At 34.8% G+C, this 23,443-nt stretch overlaps 1 protein-coding gene across 1 annotated transcript in view; it reads left to right on the top strand.

Annotated features, from left to right (window-relative positions):
• LOC128982028 (leucine--tRNA ligase, cytoplasmic-like) overlaps window positions 1–23,443 on the top strand; it is a 43,608-nt gene that overhangs the window by 2,999 nt on the left and 17,166 nt on the right. Inside the window, exons 2-16 of the mRNA XM_054401066.1 lie at window positions 2,716–2,934; window positions 3,105–3,317; window positions 5,048–5,209; window positions 6,961–7,056; window positions 7,474–7,622; window positions 8,600–8,825; window positions 9,130–9,348; window positions 10,228–10,368; window positions 10,710–10,834; window positions 11,782–11,969; window positions 15,812–15,950; window positions 16,927–17,089; window positions 17,474–17,584; window positions 20,423–20,561; window positions 21,743–21,851. Of these exons, the coding sequence (XP_054257041.1) occupies window positions 2,716–2,934; window positions 3,105–3,317; window positions 5,048–5,209; window positions 6,961–7,056; window positions 7,474–7,622; window positions 8,600–8,825; window positions 9,130–9,348; window positions 10,228–10,368; window positions 10,710–10,834; window positions 11,782–11,969; window positions 15,812–15,950; window positions 16,927–17,089; window positions 17,474–17,584; window positions 20,423–20,561; window positions 21,743–21,851 (2,399 nt within the window). The remainder of the gene's footprint in view (window positions 1–2,715; window positions 2,935–3,104; window positions 3,318–5,047; window positions 5,210–6,960; window positions 7,057–7,473; window positions 7,623–8,599; window positions 8,826–9,129; window positions 9,349–10,227; window positions 10,369–10,709; window positions 10,835–11,781; window positions 11,970–15,811; window positions 15,951–16,926; window positions 17,090–17,473; window positions 17,585–20,422; window positions 20,562–21,742; window positions 21,852–23,443) is intronic.

Raw genomic sequence — 23,443 nt, 5'->3', positions numbered from 1 at the left:
ATAGGCATGACATTTGATTAACTATTTTATTGCTCACGTTAAAACGATTAATTTCAGGTAGGTGTAAAAGGTGAAGTGGTGGTGGTAGGGGGAGGCTAAGGCTTTTGACCTTCCGTGACTTGTGTCTGTACTCTGTTTTGCGCGAAAAAACCATACTACTTTCACTGGCATTGCAGTTTATTTACGATTTATTGATATTGAAAGTATACTTTTGAAAAACAAGCTTAATACAATAATAGATATAAAATTAAAAAGGTTCACTATTTCATTGCATACGTCAAAACATTATTTTTTAAATGTTATTACAATTTTTTTACCCATTATAGGTTGAAGGGGGATATATCCCCCTGATCCCCCCCCCCCCCCCCACCGTATCTATGTCACTGTCCCGCCTAATTGTTTACTCCTGGGCTCCACCCTTTTCTTGAGCGATCACCGAATTATGGTGTCTCCCTTAACTCTGACTTAATTATGTACTAAGGGTTCTAAGTGTAAATTGAACATTTTAAAATTATTTTCATTTCAAGGTGGTTTATGTTTACAGTTGCAGATATCAATTATTTTTTGGTTTTTGTTTAAAATCTGACCTAAGAGTCGGCAGGACTTTCGGCCATCTTGGATTTCCCCCAAAATGGCAATGTTAAAAAATTAATTGTTGAAGCAAATTACGACATTGTTTATTAAGATAAAAAGTTGCAAAATATCTCATTTTTGCAACTCCTCTCTCTCGGAGGGAAGGGAAGCCCATGCTACCAAAATAATCAATAATAAAGTAAACACAACATCGTGGGAGGGGGCAGAGAGAGAGAGAGAGGAATACGTCGAGGTCAATCCCAACCGCTGCAATGTTACTTTGACGCTGTCACTCGTCCTGGGTAACGTCGTAACGTGGTGGCGACGGTTGTTCGATACTCAAGCCGAGTGGTTGGTTTTTATATTTGGGCTTAAATTATAATTTTAAATTGATGTTTGAATTGCCGTTTATCTTCAGGCTTGTTCTTTGCGTCAAATGTAATATAGATAATTGTACTCTTCACATTCACTTAATGAATTTATTATTTTATTTGTATTAAAAATTTACTGTTCCCTAAAATTTGTTTGTTGCCCTGGCTTTGCCGCCCCAGTTCCACCACCCGGGCTTCCCCGCCACGGCCACCCCGGCTCCGCCGCCCTGGGCGACCGCCCGGTCCGCCCACCCGTCCGCGAGCACAGAACTGTATTAGTAGGCCTATTGAAATTCGGGCCAGGGACGTATTTGTTTATGTTTATTTATCCAGACAGTTTCTGTTCAATATTCTTGCTACAATGTAAATATTCAAATATGGTACGTGAAAGCATAAAATTTGCATCATGCTTGTCACATCTCACTACAAATAACAAAACACGTAAACAAAACGCTCACTGTTTGTATATATATGTACAGCTCTAAACGATGGCTGTAAGTAAAATTGGGCATTTTCATGTTTTAACCCATTGGGGGAAGGAATTTATGCACTGCATGCAGCACCCTCTGTCGGTAATTAATTTTACCGAATTTGTAGACTTTTACCATTGACTATTGGATACAGAAGCTTTTACTCTAATTGCTATTGAAAGAAATCCTTTGGTAATAAATGAATAATTTTTTCACCATTTTGTTCACAGTAAAATTGTCTACAGAAAAGTGACGGTAATTGGATAGTCAAAGTGTAAAACTAAAAAAATCAAAAATTACAAAGATTTTAGGCTAAAAATAAAAATTTTAAAAACAAATTTTTGAAAGTAAACTTGATTTTAAAAATTCCAAGAATAATCCAGACACCAAATGACACTACTATTATAATGTTCAATTGTTTCCCTACGTATAAAAATCAAAAGTTGTGTACTTTTATAAGTAAGTACCTGGGGACTGAGCTTTTGCGATGCCAGCTTTTACTACTTCCTTCACCATTTCCTACGTCATGGACCTGTTTCCTTCCTTTCTCATAGCATTTAAGTATTACAGATACATTAATCTAACTGCCACAAACGGTTCCCACACTCTGCGATGCTAAACTTTACTACTTCCTACGCCACTTCCTACGTTGTGGACCTGTTTTCATCTCTTCCATAGCATTTTAGTATTTTAAATACATTAATCTAATTGCCACAAACATTTCCCACCCTCCGCACTGCTAGCATTTACTACTTCTTTCACCATTTCCTATGTCGTGGACATGTTTCCATCCTTTCTCATAGCATTTCAGTATTTCAATTCGATACATAAATCAGACTGTTACAAACTGTTGGAAAAACAATTGTTTGTTTACCTTACCGCAGCAGATTTTTGGTGATATGGTTTCCATGGCAACACAACATTGTTTGCTATTCGCAAAAATAAATGAGTAAATACGCAAATCAAGAAGAAAGATATAATAAACATTATAAAAGTAAGAAGGAACAAAAAGGGGGAAAATAATAATAATTAAATTGAACTCTGTGTTTGAATGGTGAGTTAATGTTGTTCTAAGGTTTATTGCGGACATTTTCCATCACGATGGTAAAAAACAACACACAACGACAACAACAAACAAGCAACAACAACAATTTTTTGACTGCTACCCTCTGTAGTCCTACCCTCTGTAGTATTCCAACTTAAGTTAAGTTTTTTCACCTGAGGACGGGATCAGATTCCAGATCCCGAAACGTTGTGTATTGTTAAATAAAAAGTAAATAATACAATACGTTTATTTTCAGACGACCAACTTAGATAGAAAGGGAACCTTCAAGGTTGAATATTTACAAAAAATTGAAAAAGATGTTCAAGAACGCTGGCAAAGAGAAAAGATATACGAAGAAGAGGCTCCCTCTGAACCAAGAAAATCGCCTGATGAAAAGTTCTTTACGACTTTTCCATTTCCCTACATGAATGGTAGACTTCATTTAGGACACACATTCTCTTTATCAAAATGTGAGGTTAGTAAAACTTAAATAAATTATGGACCAATTAATTTTGTAAATGTAAGAAATATTTCAGTTTGTTTGGTAAAAAATAAGTTATTTGTAGTTCTTATAAATAAATTAAAAAATGTTTATTGTGTATTCTCAGTTTTTGTCTTCAGTTGTTTAGCTCTTTTTTTACTCAGTTTGCAGTTCGCTATAATCGGCTCAAGGGCAAGAGAGTTCTGTTCCCCTTTGGTTTCCATTGCACTGGAATGCCTATAAAAGCCTGTGCTGACAAACTGAAGCGGGAAATGGAGACATTTGGGTTTCCACCTAACTTTCCTTCTGATGAGCCTCAAACCCCTACAGAAACTACCAATGATCTGGTAATCAAGGACAAGAGCAAAGGAAAGAAGGTAGGTTTAACACTAACATTCATTATTATTTGACGTTCCTTTAGTATGAAACGAATTCTAATAATTTTAATAATTATTTATTCAGGGTATTTCTTAAATTCCAGGTGCATAGATTTAACCATATTACTTAAAATTGTCTTAGTGTTTCTAATACTGGTACAGTCCAAATGAATTTCAATCTTTATAGATTAGTGATCTATTCATTATTTTTTTGCATTACCAGCTAATTGTGCAGTAAGTTTTCTTAAAAAAATTATAAATTACATTAACTTCGTTATGCAAAAAATTAAGGCAGATGCCTGTGTTCCCCATCATACAATTTCTTTTTTAGCTTACTCACTTCTTCTTATATTGAAAAAAAGTTTAAATATTGATGGAATTCTAGACAATATAAGTATTTAGCCACTTTGTATTCAATTTTATTGTTATAATTAGTTGTTTTTTTTAAGTACGGTATATGAAAGATTGACATCATTTGCATTTATAAGTTACTTTTGAAATGGATACAATAAACAGCACATTTAACTTATATTTTAGTATAGTTTTCCATCCGCCATTTTAAATTTTACAATTGGGCCTGGTAAAGAAACTTATCAAAAATTATGAAAAATTGTCTAGTTTTAGACATTTTGTAGCTTTTTTAGCGAATTTCCCTATAGGGAAGTATTTAGCGAATTTCCCTATAGGGAAGTAGCTATTACCGTAGGTGGCACGGTAAGACCTAGACCCGGGACCGATTTACTTTTTCATTTTGATGTCCCCAGAGGCCAAAAACACCATTCGTTCAAATTTTTATATATGTATGAATGTTGTCATATATACGTCCGTAAACGCGATAACTTGAGTAATTTTTGTCCGATTTTGATGAAATTTGGTTTAAAGGTGTAAAGCGGGATAAACTTGAATGAGTTCGCGAACCAGCACGATCGGCCCATGGGAACGGGGCTTTACGGGGGGTTTTATGGGGTAAAAATTGGTTTTTCTCACTTTTGACCCTCAAAACACAAAATTTCCCGATTTCTCTGTAGACCTTTTTAAAGAGCTCAAAAAAACAAATAATTTTGTATATAAAAGTATTTTTGTTCGATTATTAGTAACGGAGAAAATCAAAAAAAATTTAAATTTAAAATTCCCATGTTATTTTTATGGAGAATATGGTCAAATGTTGTAGTTTGTTTGTTTATGGATATATTTTGATCAAACTTCAAAAATTTATTTATTTTGTACTAAGCTATCAATATTTTACTCAAAAACACACTTTATTAGTTTCCTTGTAGCAGCAAACCTAGGTACTCGTTAAACCTAATGTTATTAAAATATATTTAACTGAAAATCAATTCAGACAAATGGAAATTTGCTTAGTCGGCAGGTTTGCTGCGGCGGGGGTATTGTACACATTGTTAAAGGTTGACGTTGAAATTTTGGTTCCTGTTGCTGGGGCAAGGGGCTTGGAATATGAAACTGTTTTATCCAAAGGATTCAAAGATTTGGGTTATTATAACAGGCTTATCTGAATGGGAAAGGGTTCACTTTGGAACAAGAAATACAAAGACTTTACTCTATACAAACACACAAATTAGAATATCTCAATGTCACTTACAATGTTTTACCAAAAATAGATTTGAGTTTGGGAATAAAGATGTTTTCCAGGAAAATGCTATCAGTGGCTGTGAAATAACAATGTAGTGATGAAGCTAGTCCGTTGTTGATGTGTTTTTTTTTTATTACAGAGCAAGGCAGTAGCGAAGGCAGGCACAGCCAAGTATCAGTGGCAGATCATGCAGAGCCTTGGACTGAAGGATGATGAGATTAAACAGTTTGCCAATGCCTCTCACTGGCTGGATCACTTCCCTCCCCTGGCTGTCAACGATCTACTCAGCATTGGCCTACATGTCAGTGTGTATAGCAACATACTTTATTTGTTATTCCATTGCTAATCATATTTGGAAAGGTCTTGACATTTCAGGAAGTTTTTGGGAAAAATATATTGCTTATCATTGGACGAGATTACATTTAATACCGGATTTTCTTGGAACGGTATTTGATCTAACTGTCAACGATTTCACCGCAAGTGCCAGTGAGACTGATGAACGATTGCCGGACATAATCAAGGTGCTCAAGAGTCAAGATTAAGATAATCAAAATTGTGACTATTGCTAGAGACGATAACAGGAGATATCGTCACTACTGCAGTGGAATATTATTTCCCTGCAATTGCATGAGATGTTCAACAATTTTACGATTATGATAATGCACCTGCAATCGCAGGAGAAAATAATGGTAGAGATTACAGACATGTTGACATGGAACATCAACATGTGCGTTCCCTTTCTATAAACTACAATTTTTATATAAATTCAGAAAATTGATTTTCTTTGCTATTAATGCTAATTGCAACAATTTTAAAAACAAATCCTTGTTGCACTGGAGGAAAAATCCTATTCCGTTCCCATCCTAAAAATCAGGAAATAAATAAAAATCTCATCTCTTCCCGAGCTACAAGTAAAGGACAATATGAGCTGTACTATCTAATGAATAGTAAAAACATCACATTTTTTGTATAAAATGTGTCAAGAATCTCCTCTTAAATGTGATAGAAACTGTGCAATATGAAGTATTATTGACTGTTATTTCTAGTGCATAAAATGGTATCTGATAAGAAACATTGTTGTAGGCCATTAACACTGATAACATCTACTATCTGTGATTTATGTTTTCTTTTATTTATTGTTTGCTGCATTCTGACATTATTCAGAAAAAATACATAGGCCTAGATTTAATAACGAGAACATCCAAGAATTAACCTGTATTTAACAAATATTCCTTTGTCATAATTTAGCCAATCTACAACGTAAAAACACTTGAAAGCACTATATAGCTCCTACAATTCAATCTGAAAATCCTTTGCTAACACTGAACTTGTAAACCAATTTTTGTTTATGTCCAATAACAAAATCTGTTATTTTAAGCGAGTTTGTACCAATTTTAAAGATCTTCATATTAAAGAAAATGTTACATTATTTACTTCTTTTACACTAAATATGTTGTACCTTTGAATTGAAGTTTAGTTGGGTTGAAGTCATTTATAAAATGAAACAAACTATGGAGACAAAACTTTGGGGAAATCCTAGTTTACATAGAGAGTTGTCTCATTTCAAATTATGTTTAAAGTATATTTGTTTTCATTCATCAGTTTTCAGTTGTTTATTGTTTGTGTATACTGTAGTGGTATTTTAACATTTCTCTAGAGGATTGTTGCAAACCAGATCCTATTAACGTCAATATTGTATTAGATTACATTATCAATTCATTTATAGCACAATTTAAAAACTGACAATTTTGCTGGTGACCAAGAATTAATTTTTTTTTTACGAAAATAGAATTATTAACATTTTTTTCCAAATAACAGATCAAGGTAGTTTTGTTATTCTAATATTGTAATCTTGAAACAGGGAAATGCAGTCAGTTTTAATTAAGTTTTTGATAGAAAATTGTTGCTCAAATTACAATTACAGTAGGCCTACACTTTTATAGTTTCTTAGTCTACAAATATATATTTTTCAATTACAAAAATAACAATATATGCAAATTAGTGTTTAAAATACTTCTGAGGTAAGTTGAATTTAGTTCCATCTTTGTCCAGGTGGATTGGAGACGTACGTTCATCACTACAGATGCCAACCCTTTCTTTGACAGCTTCGTCCGATGGCAGTTTCTGAGACTGAGGGAAAAAGCCAAGGTAGGGCTTATTTCAAATGTGATTGTAGTTAAACAGTTTTGTCCCTCTTAAATTGTTTTCAAGTTAGATTGTTTAATTTCTTTAAACAATTGAAAGTTTCTAAACTGTCAGGATCATTCTTTGGCCACAGGGTCCGACCATTGTCTGAACCAAAATAAGTTTAATCCTTCAGAAGTTAATGCGATTTAATTTGTGTGAAAAATAAGCACACTACAGTATCAAACTACAAAATAAGTAAATCAATTAATAACTTCTATTCTAGCTTTACCAAAAAGTGCTAGACAAACAGGTTGTGACTTTGTTTCTAAGTGTCCACGGACAAAGCAGTGTGTAATGGTGTTAGCCATAGGCATGTGGCGGTCCAAACTATCTGAAGTCTAAATCAGACATACTCTTTTGTCCAACTTATTGTTGTAGATAAAGTATGGCAAGCGGTATACAGTGTTCTCACCCAGAGATAATCAACCTTGCATGGACCACGACCGAGCCACTGGAGAAGGGGTTGGACCTCAGGAGTACACTCTCATCAAAATGAGAATGCTCAAACCCTACCCAGAAAAACTGAGGTAAGCAGTTATTACAACAACTAAATTACAATAAAACAAGTCAAACTAAAAATAATTTCAAATTTTTCATCTTTATGTAATTTTGATTCACATCTTGAAAATAAGAGGTTAATTTACCTTATTTCCGTCTTATTATGACTTTGGGCCATGTCAACCGAGCACTGCCATAATGCCATAATGAAAATAGTAATTGGTGACAGTAGTAGTCAAATACTTAATTTTAATGTTTTATGTAAGTTTGTGTGTGAGTATTTAATGTTTTGACGATCCAATATGAGTAAAGATTGATGTGCCAATGAATCTGAAGAACAAATCGTCATCCACCCTTAGAGGAGGTATGAGTCACTCTCACAAGACTCAATTAGGGTGCATTTATGTTGTTTATTTTTATTATTGAATAGTTGTAATCTAAAATAAATAACAATTCAAAATAAGGTTTAAAATTAATGCATTTTTCAAGATTTTATTTATTTGGCCTTTACCACCTCAATAGGCTTTTGGTCTCATCAACAATGATTCTCCTCTTATACAGAGTAGTCTTCACTGTAGTCTCAAGTCTATCTTTGTCCTTTTAAATTAGGCTTTTCAGGTTAGTGTTTCTTAGGTAGACACTTGTGATAAGGCCTATTAGAAGATCTTTCCTCCACACATGTTCTGTTAAGCCCAATCCTCAATCTGAGGCTCTAAAACATTGCCACAATGTCTGGGTTTGAATATACTTACCAAAACTTATTTCTTCCTAAATCTCCATTTATCATCATAGAATGTGCCAAATATTTTTCTCATCACACTATATTCTCAAACACAACCAACACTTCCTCAGAGTCTTTGGAATAATAAATATTTATATTGATTTTGTAGAAAACCAAGAACAGTTTTCCTTGATATTGTGGCTAACGTTGTCTACTAACCTAAGAAAATTAATTGACAACTTGGCAGTTTGGTTTTCATTTGCAATAACATTGTTATTTGCACAGCGCCGTGGACAATCAGCCAGTGTTTCTTGTGGCTGCCACACTAAGGCCGGAGACCATGTACGGACAGACCAACTGCTGGGTACACCCGGACATCCGCTATGCAGTGTTCCAGACCACAGACAAGGAGGTGTTTGTGTGTACTGAGCGTTCAGCACGCAACATGGCCTATCAGGGGTTCACACCCGATGACGGAGTGCTGGAGGTTATGTTCTACGTCACTGGACAGGTAATATCCTTTACTGTATTAAATAAACAAGGTTTGATTAATGCTTCTGAACAAAGCAAAAAAGTGAAGTGTAGGGAACATGTGGTGATAAATATATGTTTGCAATGGGGTTTGTCAAACACGTTTTATGTTACCTCAAAGCTTAATGATAAAGATTATTCCACATTTACAGGAGATTTTTAAGTCTGTATCCAATCCAAAGTCAGGAAGTATTGAACATCCTCAATTCCTCGACACCACCGGTTTCCAAGAATTGTAATTAGCCATACTCTCCTCAGTAAACAGTTTGTTTTGTGTTACGTAGGACATCATGGGCTGTGGTCTGAAGGCTCCGTACACCCCCCACCCCATCATCTACACTCTCCCCATGTTGAGCATCAAGGAGGACAAAGGCACGGGAGTAGTGACCAGTGTGCCTTCAGACAGTCCAGACGATTACGCAGCCCTGATGGACCTCAAGAAGAAGGCACCTCTCCGTCAAAAGTTTGGCATCACTGATGAAATGGTCCTCCCTTACGATCCTGTGAGTAGAAAACCTTGAGTTTGTTGGTAAGAAAGATAGATTTTTTATCTAAAGCAATTGAAACACTTTAATCCTCTGGATCACATTTATACCCAAAAAGGTTTCAAATACATTATGTACATAAAGTTTCATAGCTAAGCAGCTCAAGAGTCATAAACACACATGAACTCAAATATATGGCAGTACGTAAATACATAAACAAAACTGTATAAAAAACTGGAATTTTGTGTCAATTTGTGTGGCAACTCTTCATACCACCACAAATAAAGAGAATTGTTATAAATAACTTGATATTCAACTTGATAATAAACCTTCAGGTTCAACACCAATGGTCGCCTCTGAAGATAAAAACAGAATCACTCGACAGTTCAACAGGTATTTTTAACTTCTTTAAAAATATAATTTATGAAAAATGTTGCTATAGGTAACACACAATTCATACAGTGATGATATAAATTAAGCTTACTCTCTCAGTTGCACATTAGATTGCAGTTTATTTTGTTACACTAATAAAATATGTTTGGGAATGAAAATGTTGAAGTAGTTTAGGCCTTCTTTTCCTAACAAAACTGACAAGACAGTAGTCTAATGACAATACTCTTGATTTGTCTTTTCTTCATGGAATACAACTACTTTGTTTGTACTTTGACAACAAATAAATCTAGAGACTCAAAAAATATAGCCTACCTAGAGTTTACCAATAGAAAAGTCCATAGTTTAACTTTGCATGATTCATTGTAATCTTGTGTCTTGTTATAAAGACGTTTTTTAAATAAAGAAATTAAAGTGACTATAACAAAATAAATATGTTACACAGATACTACAGGCCTTAATTAAATATAATTATAGAACAATGTGCTATAATTTGCAATTTTTCAGATCCCAATAATCGACGTCCCAGATTTTGGAACTCTGAGTGCTGTTACTGTCTACGACAAACTGAAGATTCAAAGTCAAAACGACAAAGAAAAGCTGCAAGAAGCCAAGGAACTTGTCTACCTCAAGAGTTTCTATGATGGGGTAAATAATAAAAAAAGGCCTTGTTGCTCAAGTAGATGATGCTCAATTATAGTTTCAGTTTAGTTAACTTGTCTGAGTTATTTTAGATGTGTGGCTTTTTGCGTTTCTACAAGCACAACCGTTGATTTGAGGGGATATTATGGTCACTTTTCATTTGAATTTAAAGGATATTGTTTTAATTAAAAATTATATGATTATTCAGTGGCGAAATACTATAAATTCAATTATTCAAAGTTTCAATCAATGGTAATTCTTAATCTATGAAGCTGTAAAAAAGGCATTAAATCATCACTTATACTTTTATGTGCAATTTTAAATTGTAAACAGGCTGTTTTGTTTAGGTGTTGACTGTTGGAAAATACAGTGGAAAGAAAGTACAAGATGTAAAGAAAGATATACAAAAAGAGCTGGTAGATGCTAGTGAAGCATTGATCTACTATGAACCAGAGAAACAGATTATGTCAAGGTTAGTAGTTTGGATCACCTACTCTCGCATTAGCACTGAATTGAAGATGTGAACAGACGCACACTGTCTCGTTGACCGGGTGTGTTAAAAAAGCCAAATTTCACTTAAAACCCTATCCCTATTGGAACTACATGAAATCGGTAGATAGTATAAATTAGTGATGGGTTGATTCCATAAATATTTAATTCATTGAATATCTCTTGCAATTACGGCAAAACTCTGAATACCCCCCGCGGTAACGGAACACCATCGTCTTCTGCGATCGTCGCAAAATTCTGATTTCCTGCTGTCGTGTGTGTAGACATTGTCATTGTCTCTCGCGGTCACGGCAAAACCCTGAATGACCGCCGCTGTAAGAGAACATCAGTATCAACTTCCACGACACCCAATAAATACAATTAAGTTAAAAAGTAATGGTGATTTTGACAGCTGTGCTCTCTTAGTTTGATGTTTTTCCCTGCAATCAAGCTCATTCAGTTATGAGCCACTTTTAATACTAGTACTCCTTTTTACCTGTAAAAACATATAATCTCAAAAAATATTTCAGTGACGTTTTGTTATTCATTATTGAATTTTAGCCTCCTGATGGCATTTAAATGCTATAAATTGGTGTAAATAACTGCATTTATGCGATCCTGTTTGTTTTCCTGTTTGTTTCGGGCTCCCTAGACATAACTATCACCCGATCACGTTGTGTCCCGTAGGCCTACCGTTTCAGTATTTTTTAGCCCTAAATGTTCCTATTTATGTCATTGCACGTGTTCGTGTTTTGTTTATTTATTTATTATAAATTGACAACCTTAGAATGAAGCGAGAAGACATCTTAACAGCCTGAAGATGACTCCTATGTGAGTTGAAACTGGTAGCAACTCAGTTACAAACAGGATCGCATAAATGCATGTATTTACACCAATTTATAGTTTTGATATTATTCATTCTTGATGTAGGTCGGGGGACGAGTGTGTAGTAGCCCTATGTAACCAGTGGTACCTGGACTACGGTGAACCCTCGTGGAAGGCCAAGGCGGAGAAGTGTCTGGAGAACATGAACACTTACCATGAAGAAGTGCGTAAGAACTTCCGAGCCTGTCTCAACTGGCTGCATGAGTACGCCTGCTCTAGGACCTATGGGCTTGGTGGGTGAAATATTTCTTACATGAAAGGAGATTAGAATGATAATTTTGTGCATATCACTACTGTGAAACCTGGAATTACTCTAATCAATATATTTTGTGTATATATATATATATATATATATATATATATATATATAAGATTTTAATTTATCTGATAAACCCCCTACAGAGGAAGCCTACACAGGAACGTCAAACAAAATCTATACAGAAATGTAGGTAACTGCTTTGAATGGTCTTAAATTTCTCAGGTTCTAGGAAAAAATAGGCCTAATCTAAATGGGAAGTACAGTTCAGGTTGTTCAAGCGAGACCAATTTTAGGCCAGCATTCCCAGTTCTGTCACTGGACTATCAAATCATGATTCATTATCAATAGGTGAGGTTATGAGTTAAGGATGAGTGTAGAATGGAGTGAGTTGCCTTTTGTTGTGTTGATCCTGACTAAGACCAGCTGTTTCATTAGTCAGGTAAATTTACTAAAATCCCAACGATCAAGGACAGTTAGGTCCAGTTTCAAACCATCAACAAAGCAACTACTCATTGGACTTTTTGGATCAAATACAGTAAAACATAATATTTTAACAAGAAACAAGACCAGGGTTTGTAATGTTCCCTTACAAACATCTATATATAAAGCCAAAAGTACCCAAGAACTTTTGAGAAAACTACAAGTCACACCCCCATAAACCATATACTTAAAATGTTCGTCATGACGAGAAACCTTGCGCAAAATTATGAATTTTTCCATAAATTGCCCTTTAAGGTCATAATTGCTTTCCAAAGGGAACTTTCCATATACTTAATGTTAAAAATACCTCAGCTGTTCTTATTTGTATGTTATTCTTTCAATTTATTACCTTATTAAAATCTGGTGTGATTATTTGTTTGTATAGTGGGGTCGTATAGCTGCATATAGTGGCAGAATATTTCAGTTCTGGCAGAGAGGCTGCAATTTTAGGTGGTTATAGTATACAAGTTTCTGAACCTAAAACCGCCCAGACCCCAATTTTTAAGGACCTCGGTCGTCCGTAATGACGTCATCAAAATGGCGGCCGTAAGAGGATGCTGGGTCCCCATGAATTGGCTATAACGACCGAATGTCTGAACCGATTTTCATGAAATTTGGCACACAAGTGCTTGAATACATTATGTCGGCCTGGGTTGAAAATGGTCAAGTTTCATCAAGTCATTTCAAAATGGCAGCCATTCAAAACTAAAAAATTATGAGGAAAATAATTGTGAATTGTTTTATACAGGGTGAGTTTTAAATGAGTTCCCCCCTACTTTTGTATACATTTCTTAAGATATCAACTTTGAACCATGTCAGATCATTGTAGAGTAGCAAGTACTTCATTTTGACTGGGTTTACATTTTTGGCCGCCATCTTGGATCCGCCATTTTGGATACAAAGTTATTTTTTTAAATGTAAAGATAGGGTTGTGACCCACCGTTTCAAACAAAACCTTTACGCTGAATACGATGCTGCAATTCGTAAAAAAAAATGTTGATCCATTCTAAAGTTATGAGAACTTTTTATAACTTTATTTTTAGTCCATTATAACATTGTGCATTTACAAACTAAGGCCATAATCTCAAAATAGTGCTAGATAAAGATAAGTGGACACCACCATTCATTGTTGACCTATTTTCACTCGGTTATGACAGATGTATTTATTTCAGCCGCCATCTTGGATCCGCCATTTTGAAATGTGATAAATTATTTTAAATATGAAGGTGGTGTTGTGACCCATCATTTTGAACTACTTTTTTATGTTGAATTCAATGCCGCAATCCGTTTTTCATTGTCATGTTTGGTTTTTGAAATATTGACATTTTAAATCAAAATAATTGTTATAAATTTTATCAAGAAAGCTTGATAACAAAAAACGGATAAAATAAAAACTAGTCGAAATGAAGTAATCGCTACTCTACAATTATCTGACGTGGTTCGGAGTTGATATCTTAAGAAATGTATAAAAAAGTAGGGGGGGAACTCATTTAAAACTCACCCTGTATAAAACAATTCACAATTATTTTCCTCATAATTTTTTTAGTTTTGAATGGCTGCCATTTTGAAATGACTTGATGAAACTTGACCATTTTCAACCCAGGCCACATAATGTATTCAAGCACTTGTGTGCCAAATTTCATGAAAATCGGTTCAGGCATTCGGTCATTATAGCCAATTCATGGGGACCCAGCATCCTCTTACGGCCGCCATTTTGATGACGTCATTACGGATGACCGAGGTCCTTAAAAATTGGGGTCTGGGTGGTATTTAGGTTCAGAAACTTGTATACTATAACCACCTGTGTCTAAGGAACATGTCGGCCTTAGTCACTAACAAGACTACAAGATCGCGCCACTCATCCTACACTCATCCTTCACTCATATTTGGGTTAAAATACGCACATAGTGGCGTCCCCATCTTAAATAATTGATAATTGATTGAATAATTGATAAAATTGCAGCCTCTCTGCCAGAACTGAAATATTTTCCTGCTACCCAACCTGACTAGTAATGCTGTATTCTGTTTTGTTTATTTCAGCTTAACTTTTATCAATAGTTTTTTCATAATACTTATGAAGTCAAACGGGTTGAAGCCCGTGGGTAAAAGCTAGTTTTCATAATGCCTAGTCCTAGCATCCTCCTGATTGTAGAGGATTGTACAAAAAATACACTAATTTATTACTTTACCCTATTAATAAAATAAAATAAAATAACCCCTATTAATAAAATACTAGTGTACATGTTGCTCGAATTCGAGCAATTGCAGTTATTTAAAAACGAATAACAGTCATATTTACAATGAATTTAAGAGTCAACTCAAAGATTACTGATGTGTAACTCAGACCATGTTTATCTTCGTTATTGATAAACCTAAAGCATTCCGGCCGGTTTTCTCCTTCTCAAAATCCCTCGCTGTACGTGCAACACAGGTCATTGATAGAGAGCCAATTGAGAACGAAAAGTCGTTTTGGGTTAGTGCTAAGGGCGCATTTGTAACCTAATAGTTGAGATTGCCCAGGGTCAGGTGCTGACTGTGATGAGTTAAGCCTATTACGCGCCAGCGTTCTGTAGCTGCGGTCGTTATCACGATTACGCCTCATGTCTATGTTTCGTTGTCGTCACGTCGGAGGCATTTAAAAGAAAAAACAACAAATAAACAAATCATAGCAACACAAAACAACGATAAATGCACAAATTTAAGTTACAATCATACTAACACGACCCATCATAGCGACACAAAACAATGACAAATACACAAATCTAAGATACAACCATACTAACACGATCCGTCTTAAGGGGTTATGTTTACACAAACTCAAATAGTAAATAAATGTACTCAATGCGTTTCATATGGTTTCATTGAATTGAAAAATAAATAACATTTAAATTATACAGCTGATCAAAATTTAAACAATTATGTTCTTCATAAGGATAACATGGGAACTTTCAAAGCCACTGGGGCAGAGCCCAAGGGACTTTTTCAAAAATGTAAGGCCAGTTTGCAAATCTACGTGACACGCTCTTTCCAATAAGACGTCAATAGATAAAATCGGTTAAGAAATAGCGGAGGAGTTCAACCGACAAAGTTTCGTGTAGCGTATTAATTATATAGATGTATATAACATGAATAAAGATAGCTCTTACTCATTATGACACAATCTTAAATCTGCAATTCTTCTCTTTTGGCGCAGAGTGCAAAGTATACTGCATGCACAAACTTGTCTTTCGCCGCTTCTTTTTCATGTTCTATTTTTAGCGAGTACTCAAATCTTTTCTCCTACTAACACTCGTAGACTTGTGTTACATATGTTATTGTTAATCTCATGTTTTGTAGGCACCAAGCTGCCCTGGGACGAGCAGTGGCTGATAGAGTCCTTATCAGACTCCACCATCTACAATGCCTACTACACTGTGGCTCATCTCCTACAGGGAGGGACCTTCAAGGGAGAGAAAGGAAACCAGCTCAAAATCAAGTATGTTGTCATTTCATTGATCAAACTTTGGTAACAATAGTGTACAGTCAGTTTGGAGCCAACATGGTTTTAGTCATTAGAACACGAAGCATTCTATGCTGTTGTGGGTTTCTACTAGAAGTTGGTATCAAAACAACAAAAATTAAACATATTTATCATTAAGTATTAAAAAGATATACTAAAATTGCTAAAACTAGAACACATAAAGTTGGTAGTTGTTTCCCAATAGGACATGTAGAACTCCCAACTTCTTAAATTACAGGTCAAGGATAGTTGTATAGAGTCTTTTCCAGCAATTTAATAGGTACATCATACCTTTGACTTCTTTATTGAAGTGTAACAACAATCTTAATACATTTTTCTTAGTAGTTCTTCTTTGTAACACCATTAATTTGGTTAGAATTTCAGGTTCTTTGTCCAAAGAGTTACTCTTAGGCTCTGAACATAATGTTGATACTCCTTAATGTTTTACAGTAACTAGGCCTTTACAGAATTCTGAAAGGGAAATTAGGACTTCAAAAGTTGGGGAACAGATTTTAGACTTTGTTAGTTTCACTGCATTTGACTCTGGTATTTAAAGCATGGTTTCTGAGTGGTTATATTGCTCGCCTTATATTTTGAAGGTGGCTGGTTCAATAAGAAGAAAAGTCAGTAGCCTTTTGAACCTTTTGAGCTTTCCTTAAACATTGGACTTATAGGAAAAACTTCAGACTAAAGACACAGCCGATCTTAGTCTGTAACAAGCCTCACCCCGTTCTGCTCCCTGCATTCATACTTTGCGCTAACGTATGTACTCAAAGTACTTCCCTGCCTTAATAATGAGTTTCAGAAATATACCATCAGTAAGATTATCAGAGATTTTTCTCAGAGGAGTGGTGCATTTGACTCAACATTCAGGTTCTTGTGAGTCTTCTAGATGATCACCCTCAATCAAACCAAGTGTTTGGCAATACTAATGAAGTGTAATGTTGCCCAGGGCGGAGCAGTTGACTCCTGCAGTGTGGGACTATGTGTTCCTTCCAGAGGCTCCCTTCCCATCAGACACCACTATCAAGCGGCCGAGTCTGGAGTTGATGAAGCGGGAGTTCCAATACTGGTACCCGGTGGACCTTCGTTGCTCCGGCAAGGATCTCATACAGGCAAGTGAAGACATAAAATAATCTCTAGAGTGAAATTACGAGTACTCTATTCTTTCCAATCGTGGTTTTTAATAAGGATTAACATTTCATTTAACTGGAGAAAATATTGGTCAACGATTTGGATGGATTGCTGTAACTCATTTGAAACGTCGCCAGTATTTTATCTGTGCGACAGACTCATCTCCCACAATACTAAGATTTGTCAGCCTTTTTTGACCTGGAATCCTACTTTCTAATTCAACTCACCAAATCCACCTAGATACTATAAAATCATCACCTTAAACAAGAAACAGTTTTCCAAATTCACGTTTGAAATATTTTTTAAACTATCTTGATTGCTGATTATTTCTTTGAATTTGCAATATCTAATTATTATTATTTTAGAACCACCTGACATTCTTCATCTACATCCACTGCGCCATCTGGGAGAACCACGAGGAGTTCTGGCCCAGAGGAATCAGAGCCAACGGACATCTTCTGCTCAACTCAGCAAAGGTCCTCCTCTACCTTCCCACTTGCAATCCTCAAATTCAATATCAATTTGGATTCAGACACTATTTTGGAGTATATTTGAGTAGCTTAGTACCTTGGAGTACAGGGGTTTATTACATCATGAAAAACTGTCACACATAATAATTATTTTGTCTTATTTTAGGACTTAATCTCAGAGGGTATACTGAAGAGAAATGTTAGGTAAAATACGAGGGTCGTCTCAAAAGTAAGTTACACATCTATACTTATTTAATACGCAAGCAGATATTTTGTGACAATTACTCCTCCGAAACTACTGAACCGATTGTCATGTTTTTGGTGTCATTGGAAAGAGCGTAACGTGAAGTTGTGCAGGAAACTTTCTTTTTAAGGAAATAATTAGAGAGTGAGGCCCTGAGGCCCTTTAAAGTTTCACATTTCTCCATAAGGATAACATGGGAGATGATTTTTATTTACAGAAACATATGTTTGTTACTTGAAAATAGTCAAAGTCTACTACATAATAATTTATTGCTGTGTGTTATGACTGTTAATGTATACTACATTTCAATCAAGGATTGTGTACCTTAAAGTTTACCCATAATGGATCTTAATAGGCCCTACTTTATTTTAATGTTGGGAATAGTAAAATTTAGTTGAGAATAAGTTACCATGATTTAGAAAACTTTACTATAATAGTTTATGTATTTAAACTCACAAATCTTTGACATTATTAAATCGTTTTATGTAAATAAAACAGCTGATTGACAAATCAAACAAATCATCTACTTCATGTGAATAATGTTGTTACACAAACATAGTTTTTTTTTACCAATAACTTGAGTCTTTTTTACTTCTGGGTGTATTTTGAGTTTGCAGTTATGAAAGCACCGAGGCAAGTAACTTTTATCTAATTTTCTTTATAAACTAACAGTATTAATGAATTAGTACATGAACTTGACAAGTTAGGTAATTAACTGTCAGTATGGCAAGGGGAAGAAGAGTGGGTCCTCGAAAACAGACAAAGGCGGAGACATCCATCAGAAAATCCAACTGAGTTTTTAAATATAGAGGTCAGTGTATTGCCAAGACTCAGATTAGACTAATAAAAGGGGGCAGTGGTTTTATTGATGTGGAATATTAATACATCAAAAGGGCCTCATTAATGGCACAAGGCTTCATGTGATCAGAATGGTTAACAGCTTAATAGAATGTAAAGTCTTAACCGGGACAAGTAAGTGGGGACATATGTTGATTTCGAGGATAAAAATGTGCCCGTCTGAAACAAACTTAAGTTACCTTTTAAAATGGAAAGATGCTAATTTATGTTATCTTTGGCATTTGCAGCACAAACCCTTTATTTAAAGATCAGCACTGTTCTTACCCAGATCAATTTCAGTCATGAGCAACTATATTGTATGTTGTTTTAAGTAAGGCTACATCTTTTAATAGGATACGCATATTCATTACGGAAAATTCTGACCAGGGTAATCTTCCTGAAGGTAACTTTAAGACTAAAATCGTAGTATTCGTGGAAGTGCTTTTGTGATAAAAATATTGTTTTTTAGTGTTTATTTTTAAAAGTATATTCTTCAAACAGCATTGTAAGACCCTCAAAATATGCTTCATAGGCCTTTTGGTTTGATATGATAAAATGTTTTGTTAAATGTGTTTTAAAATCTTTAACAAATAACTAGGAACACACTTGAACTTGAACACTTATTAATATACTAAATATAATACACATACAGCTAGAAAATGACTGGACTGCTTCCCTTCTAAGGCTTTATTATTACTGTATTAAATTTTCGACGTCGAGTCAATATTAATAACAGGATGAATTTGTTTTCTAAATTCATATGTTATTTTGCGGGGCATTGAGCCGCACAGGTTCACTAGTTTGTTTTAAATCACAGCGTCGAGCGCTAGAAAGCTGGGAGTCGCGGGGAATTTTCATCTGGATGTAGTGGCAACACTGTAAAGGTCGCGGCCGCCTACGGCACTCGCCCCTCCAGTATCGCTCCGGCCATCATGGAGACACCACTTGTTCCCACCGCCAATTGTGAAATCCGTGCAGTAATTAGATTTTTGACTGCAAAGAATAAAAATGCGATCGAAATTCATCGAGAATTGTGAAGTGTTTATGGTGAAAATGTGATGTCTAGTCCAATGGTTTCCCGCTGGCGTCAATCGTTTATTGATGGACGAAAATCGTTACACGATGAACGACGAAGTGGCCGCCCGTCCACTTCCCGCGCTTTGACAGTTGTTGAAGATGTCCGCAAGGTCATTGACACCGATGGGATGTTTTTGGCCATCCACCTTACTCTCCTGACTTGGCTCCAAGTGATTTTCATCTCTTCCCGGAGTTGAAGCGGCATTTAGGCGGGAAGCGCTTCGAAAACGAAGACGAACTGAAACGGGAGGTGGAACAAGGGCTAACCAAAATGGCGGCAGAGTGGTATGATGCTGGACTAAAAAAACTGTTGCCACGTTATAAAAAATGCCTTGAAAAAGATGGCGACTACGTAGAAAAATAGTCTATGTATGTATCTTTTAAAATATACCCTTTTCAAACCAAATTTGGCTTTTTTATTTATTTTGGAAATAGGTGTAACTTACTTTTGAGACGACCCTCGTACTTTGTTACTTAGAAAGTATCAATGAAAATTGGCTATTTGGTCCAAATAAACCAAATAAAACCAGCAACCTTTAGATTTGATGCCAAGCTTTATATCCAATATGCAACTGAGACGATATACTGTTCTTTTCAATTTTTGTTCAGTAAAATAATAGAAATACAATAAATGTAGATATACTGTTACTGCAGATTTCATAAATCTTCATGATTGTTTTATACAGATGTCCAAATCGGAAGGTAACTTCCTAACACTGACAGATGCCGTTAACAAGTTCAGTGCAGACGGGATGCGACTGTGTCTGGCAGACTCCGGAGACTCTGTTGAAGACGCAAACTTTGTCGAGAGCACTGCAGATGCAGGTGAGAAAACCTAACCTAACCTATTATAAACAGAAAAAACAACTGTTATTAACACTTACAACATTTACATTTAAATTTTATTTTGAGAAAATCTTTAAATTGTGTTTTTTTTTATTCACTAATACTTTGGTTTATAGGACTTAAACACTTACAATTTGATCTAAGAGAAGTCAACGATAAAGTAGGTTACATAGCTTGTTGTGTTGACCCTCTGCTATGTAACAATCTGTGGGTTGATGACAATAAGACATCTAACCTGGTTTATCATTGTAGATGCATCAATCCTGGTGACAAAATATTGAATAAACAAATAGGTGTGTTATTTGATTATAAAAAAATACATTGAATACAAATTATTTGTAAAATTATTCAAGTCTATAAAAAATGTGACTTACCACTTAGAACTTACCCTTACAAGGTTTTAATACCCAAGAAAGTGTTTGGCCTCGTTAACCAACTGCCTTCAATTCCTCCGATCCTCTGTGTTCATCACTGGCTCTGTGAACTCTGTTTAAAAGGTTCTTTTTTTTGTGCTGATGAGTTTACTTGACATTATATATGTGTTATCTAAGGGCTGAAACATCGTGACAACCTTTTTTACCAACAGTGATGAGAAATGTCCTCACAAAGCAATCTCATGTATTCGGTTAGCCTCTCTTGTATTTTGATCCCACCTTTTCTTTGGGAATCCAGAGGGTCTTCTTCCATCTAAAGTTTCATTCCATATTTGTTTTTACCACAGCTTCATCACTCCTCTTAATGTCAGGTATTCTCAGGTGTCTGTTTTTTGCTTCATCAAACAAATAAAAGGATAATTTTCAGTTTCATACTATCATAGTGGTGTAGTTTTTATGTGCAATGGTGCTCTTAATGTTAACAATAAAGCCGTTGACTATGAATAGAACCCTGTGTCTAAAAGTCAATGATACAATTAACCCACCTTGTAGTAGCAATATGAAAACATAAGATGTTAACTGTCCTCCTAAACATTGTAACTGTTTTGTATTTTTCTACTAATTTACGATCTGACGACTTAACCTAAAACAATCAAATTAAACATGCAAGCCAGCAACAAACATTACTATCAATTCCTCACCACAAAAACAGAAAGATAAGTTGTAGGCCATCTACATTTACATCTACATTTTAAAATATTCAAATTGCCATATTAATTCTTGCAGGTATCCTTAGACTGTACAACTTCATTGAGTGGGTTAAAGAAGTGATGCACACAGAAAACACATACCGCACTGGACAGGCTACTTCATTCAACGATCTTGTATTCCTCAGGTAAGTTTGTTTACAATTACAACCTGTCAGTAAATTTGATCTGAATTCTCACCAATTCATTTGATTCTGTAGACAATATCACTGTTCATTAAACAATTAGAAACTATAAGAAACATCACGGCTTGGAATTCATCTTATGGAACGAAAAAATAAACTAAAATAACCCACTTAACTCTTCTTTGATACATTAAATTTTAAGACGGAAAATAATAATATTGTAGGTCATGTTACTACTCTAAATATTTCTTGTAACTAAGGTGAATTATGTAATCTATAATATTAAAACGAAAGTGTGTTTTTTTATTTCACGATTCTGAATCAACCACTCGACGGATTTTCACGATTTTTGTGTTGAAAGAAAGATAATTTTGAAAACTAGGGAATGTCGAAGCCATAATTTTAGTTTAGGGTCCCAGTTTTTTAGAAATTAAGTTTTAATTTTTAAAAAGTCTAGCAGCCGACGCTAAGATTCTAAACTAGCTTTTGGCATTAAATAATTTGCTTAACATAACAGCTGTAAACATTCAGCTTTTGTGTCACAAATTCAGCATTTGGATAAAAATGTAAAGACATACTTAGGGTTGACTTATTTATACTATGTGTAATGCTAATCATTGATACGTTCAATTCTTCTGTAGGAGGATGAGAGATTAATGAAATATACATAGTAAAATACTAGGATGTTCAAATTATTTTTAAAGCAATCTTTGTAATCTTCGATTTATTTTATAGCAATATAATTTGTTTTAACTAACAGCTGGTTACATATAAACTATGGAACTATGAGGTTATTTTATTTTTGTCATTGATTATAGGAAATAAGTAAGATTAGTAGAGATAATTAGACCACAGTTTTAACCAAAATTAATTAAACCACAGTACAAATCGAGGCTCTGTACACGAGACTTAATAAAAAAGGATAAAAGCAAATTATTTTACTGCTCCACTTTTCAAGGAAAGATTAGACAAATAACAATGTTTACATGTTTTAATTCTTCATGGTAGCTTTTTGTTTACAATTAATGTTTGTCTGCTTTAACTTTGTTTGGATTAGGCCCGGAAATATTGATGTCATTCAAAGAAGATCAAGAATAATCAGGAATCACGATTTTAAATTACCACCACAACCTCAGCCGGGTTTTATACAAAGAAACAGATGGATGACATAGATTGAACACAACACCAACATTGACCTAGGATACTGCAATTAGACAAACCATCCTTTTTATGAAATCGTGTTCAGTTGTGGTTACGTTTGGGGGTGCCTATATCAGCGCCCCCAAACGTGAAAATATCACTTTTATTTCGACTAAGAATATATTGTAGTTTAAATTAACTAATATGGGAAATTACGATGTACATTTATTCAATGAGGGTGGGTAATTATCAAGGATAGAACTGATAATGGTATGGATAATAAACATTGACAATTACGTCATTAGCTTTACTAGCGTGTTTACTTTTTATATTCCTGCTACATGTGACCGGTTTTTTTTTTCAAATGAATGTTATTTAAACCAAACAGCTGTTTCAAAACAAACTGTTATTGTTTTTACTTTTCTTTGTTTACGCTTATTTATTTAGCAATTAAA

This window comes from Macrosteles quadrilineatus, unplaced genomic scaffold (assembly GCF_028750875.1).
Source record: "Macrosteles quadrilineatus isolate MER2022 unplaced genomic scaffold, UCM_ALF_1.0 Scaffold_83__1_contigs__length_474695, whole genome shotgun sequence".
In the NCBI taxonomy this organism is placed as follows: domain Eukaryota; kingdom Metazoa; phylum Arthropoda; class Insecta; order Hemiptera; family Cicadellidae; genus Macrosteles; species Macrosteles quadrilineatus.
This window is presented reverse-complemented; position numbering and strand designations above follow the sequence as displayed.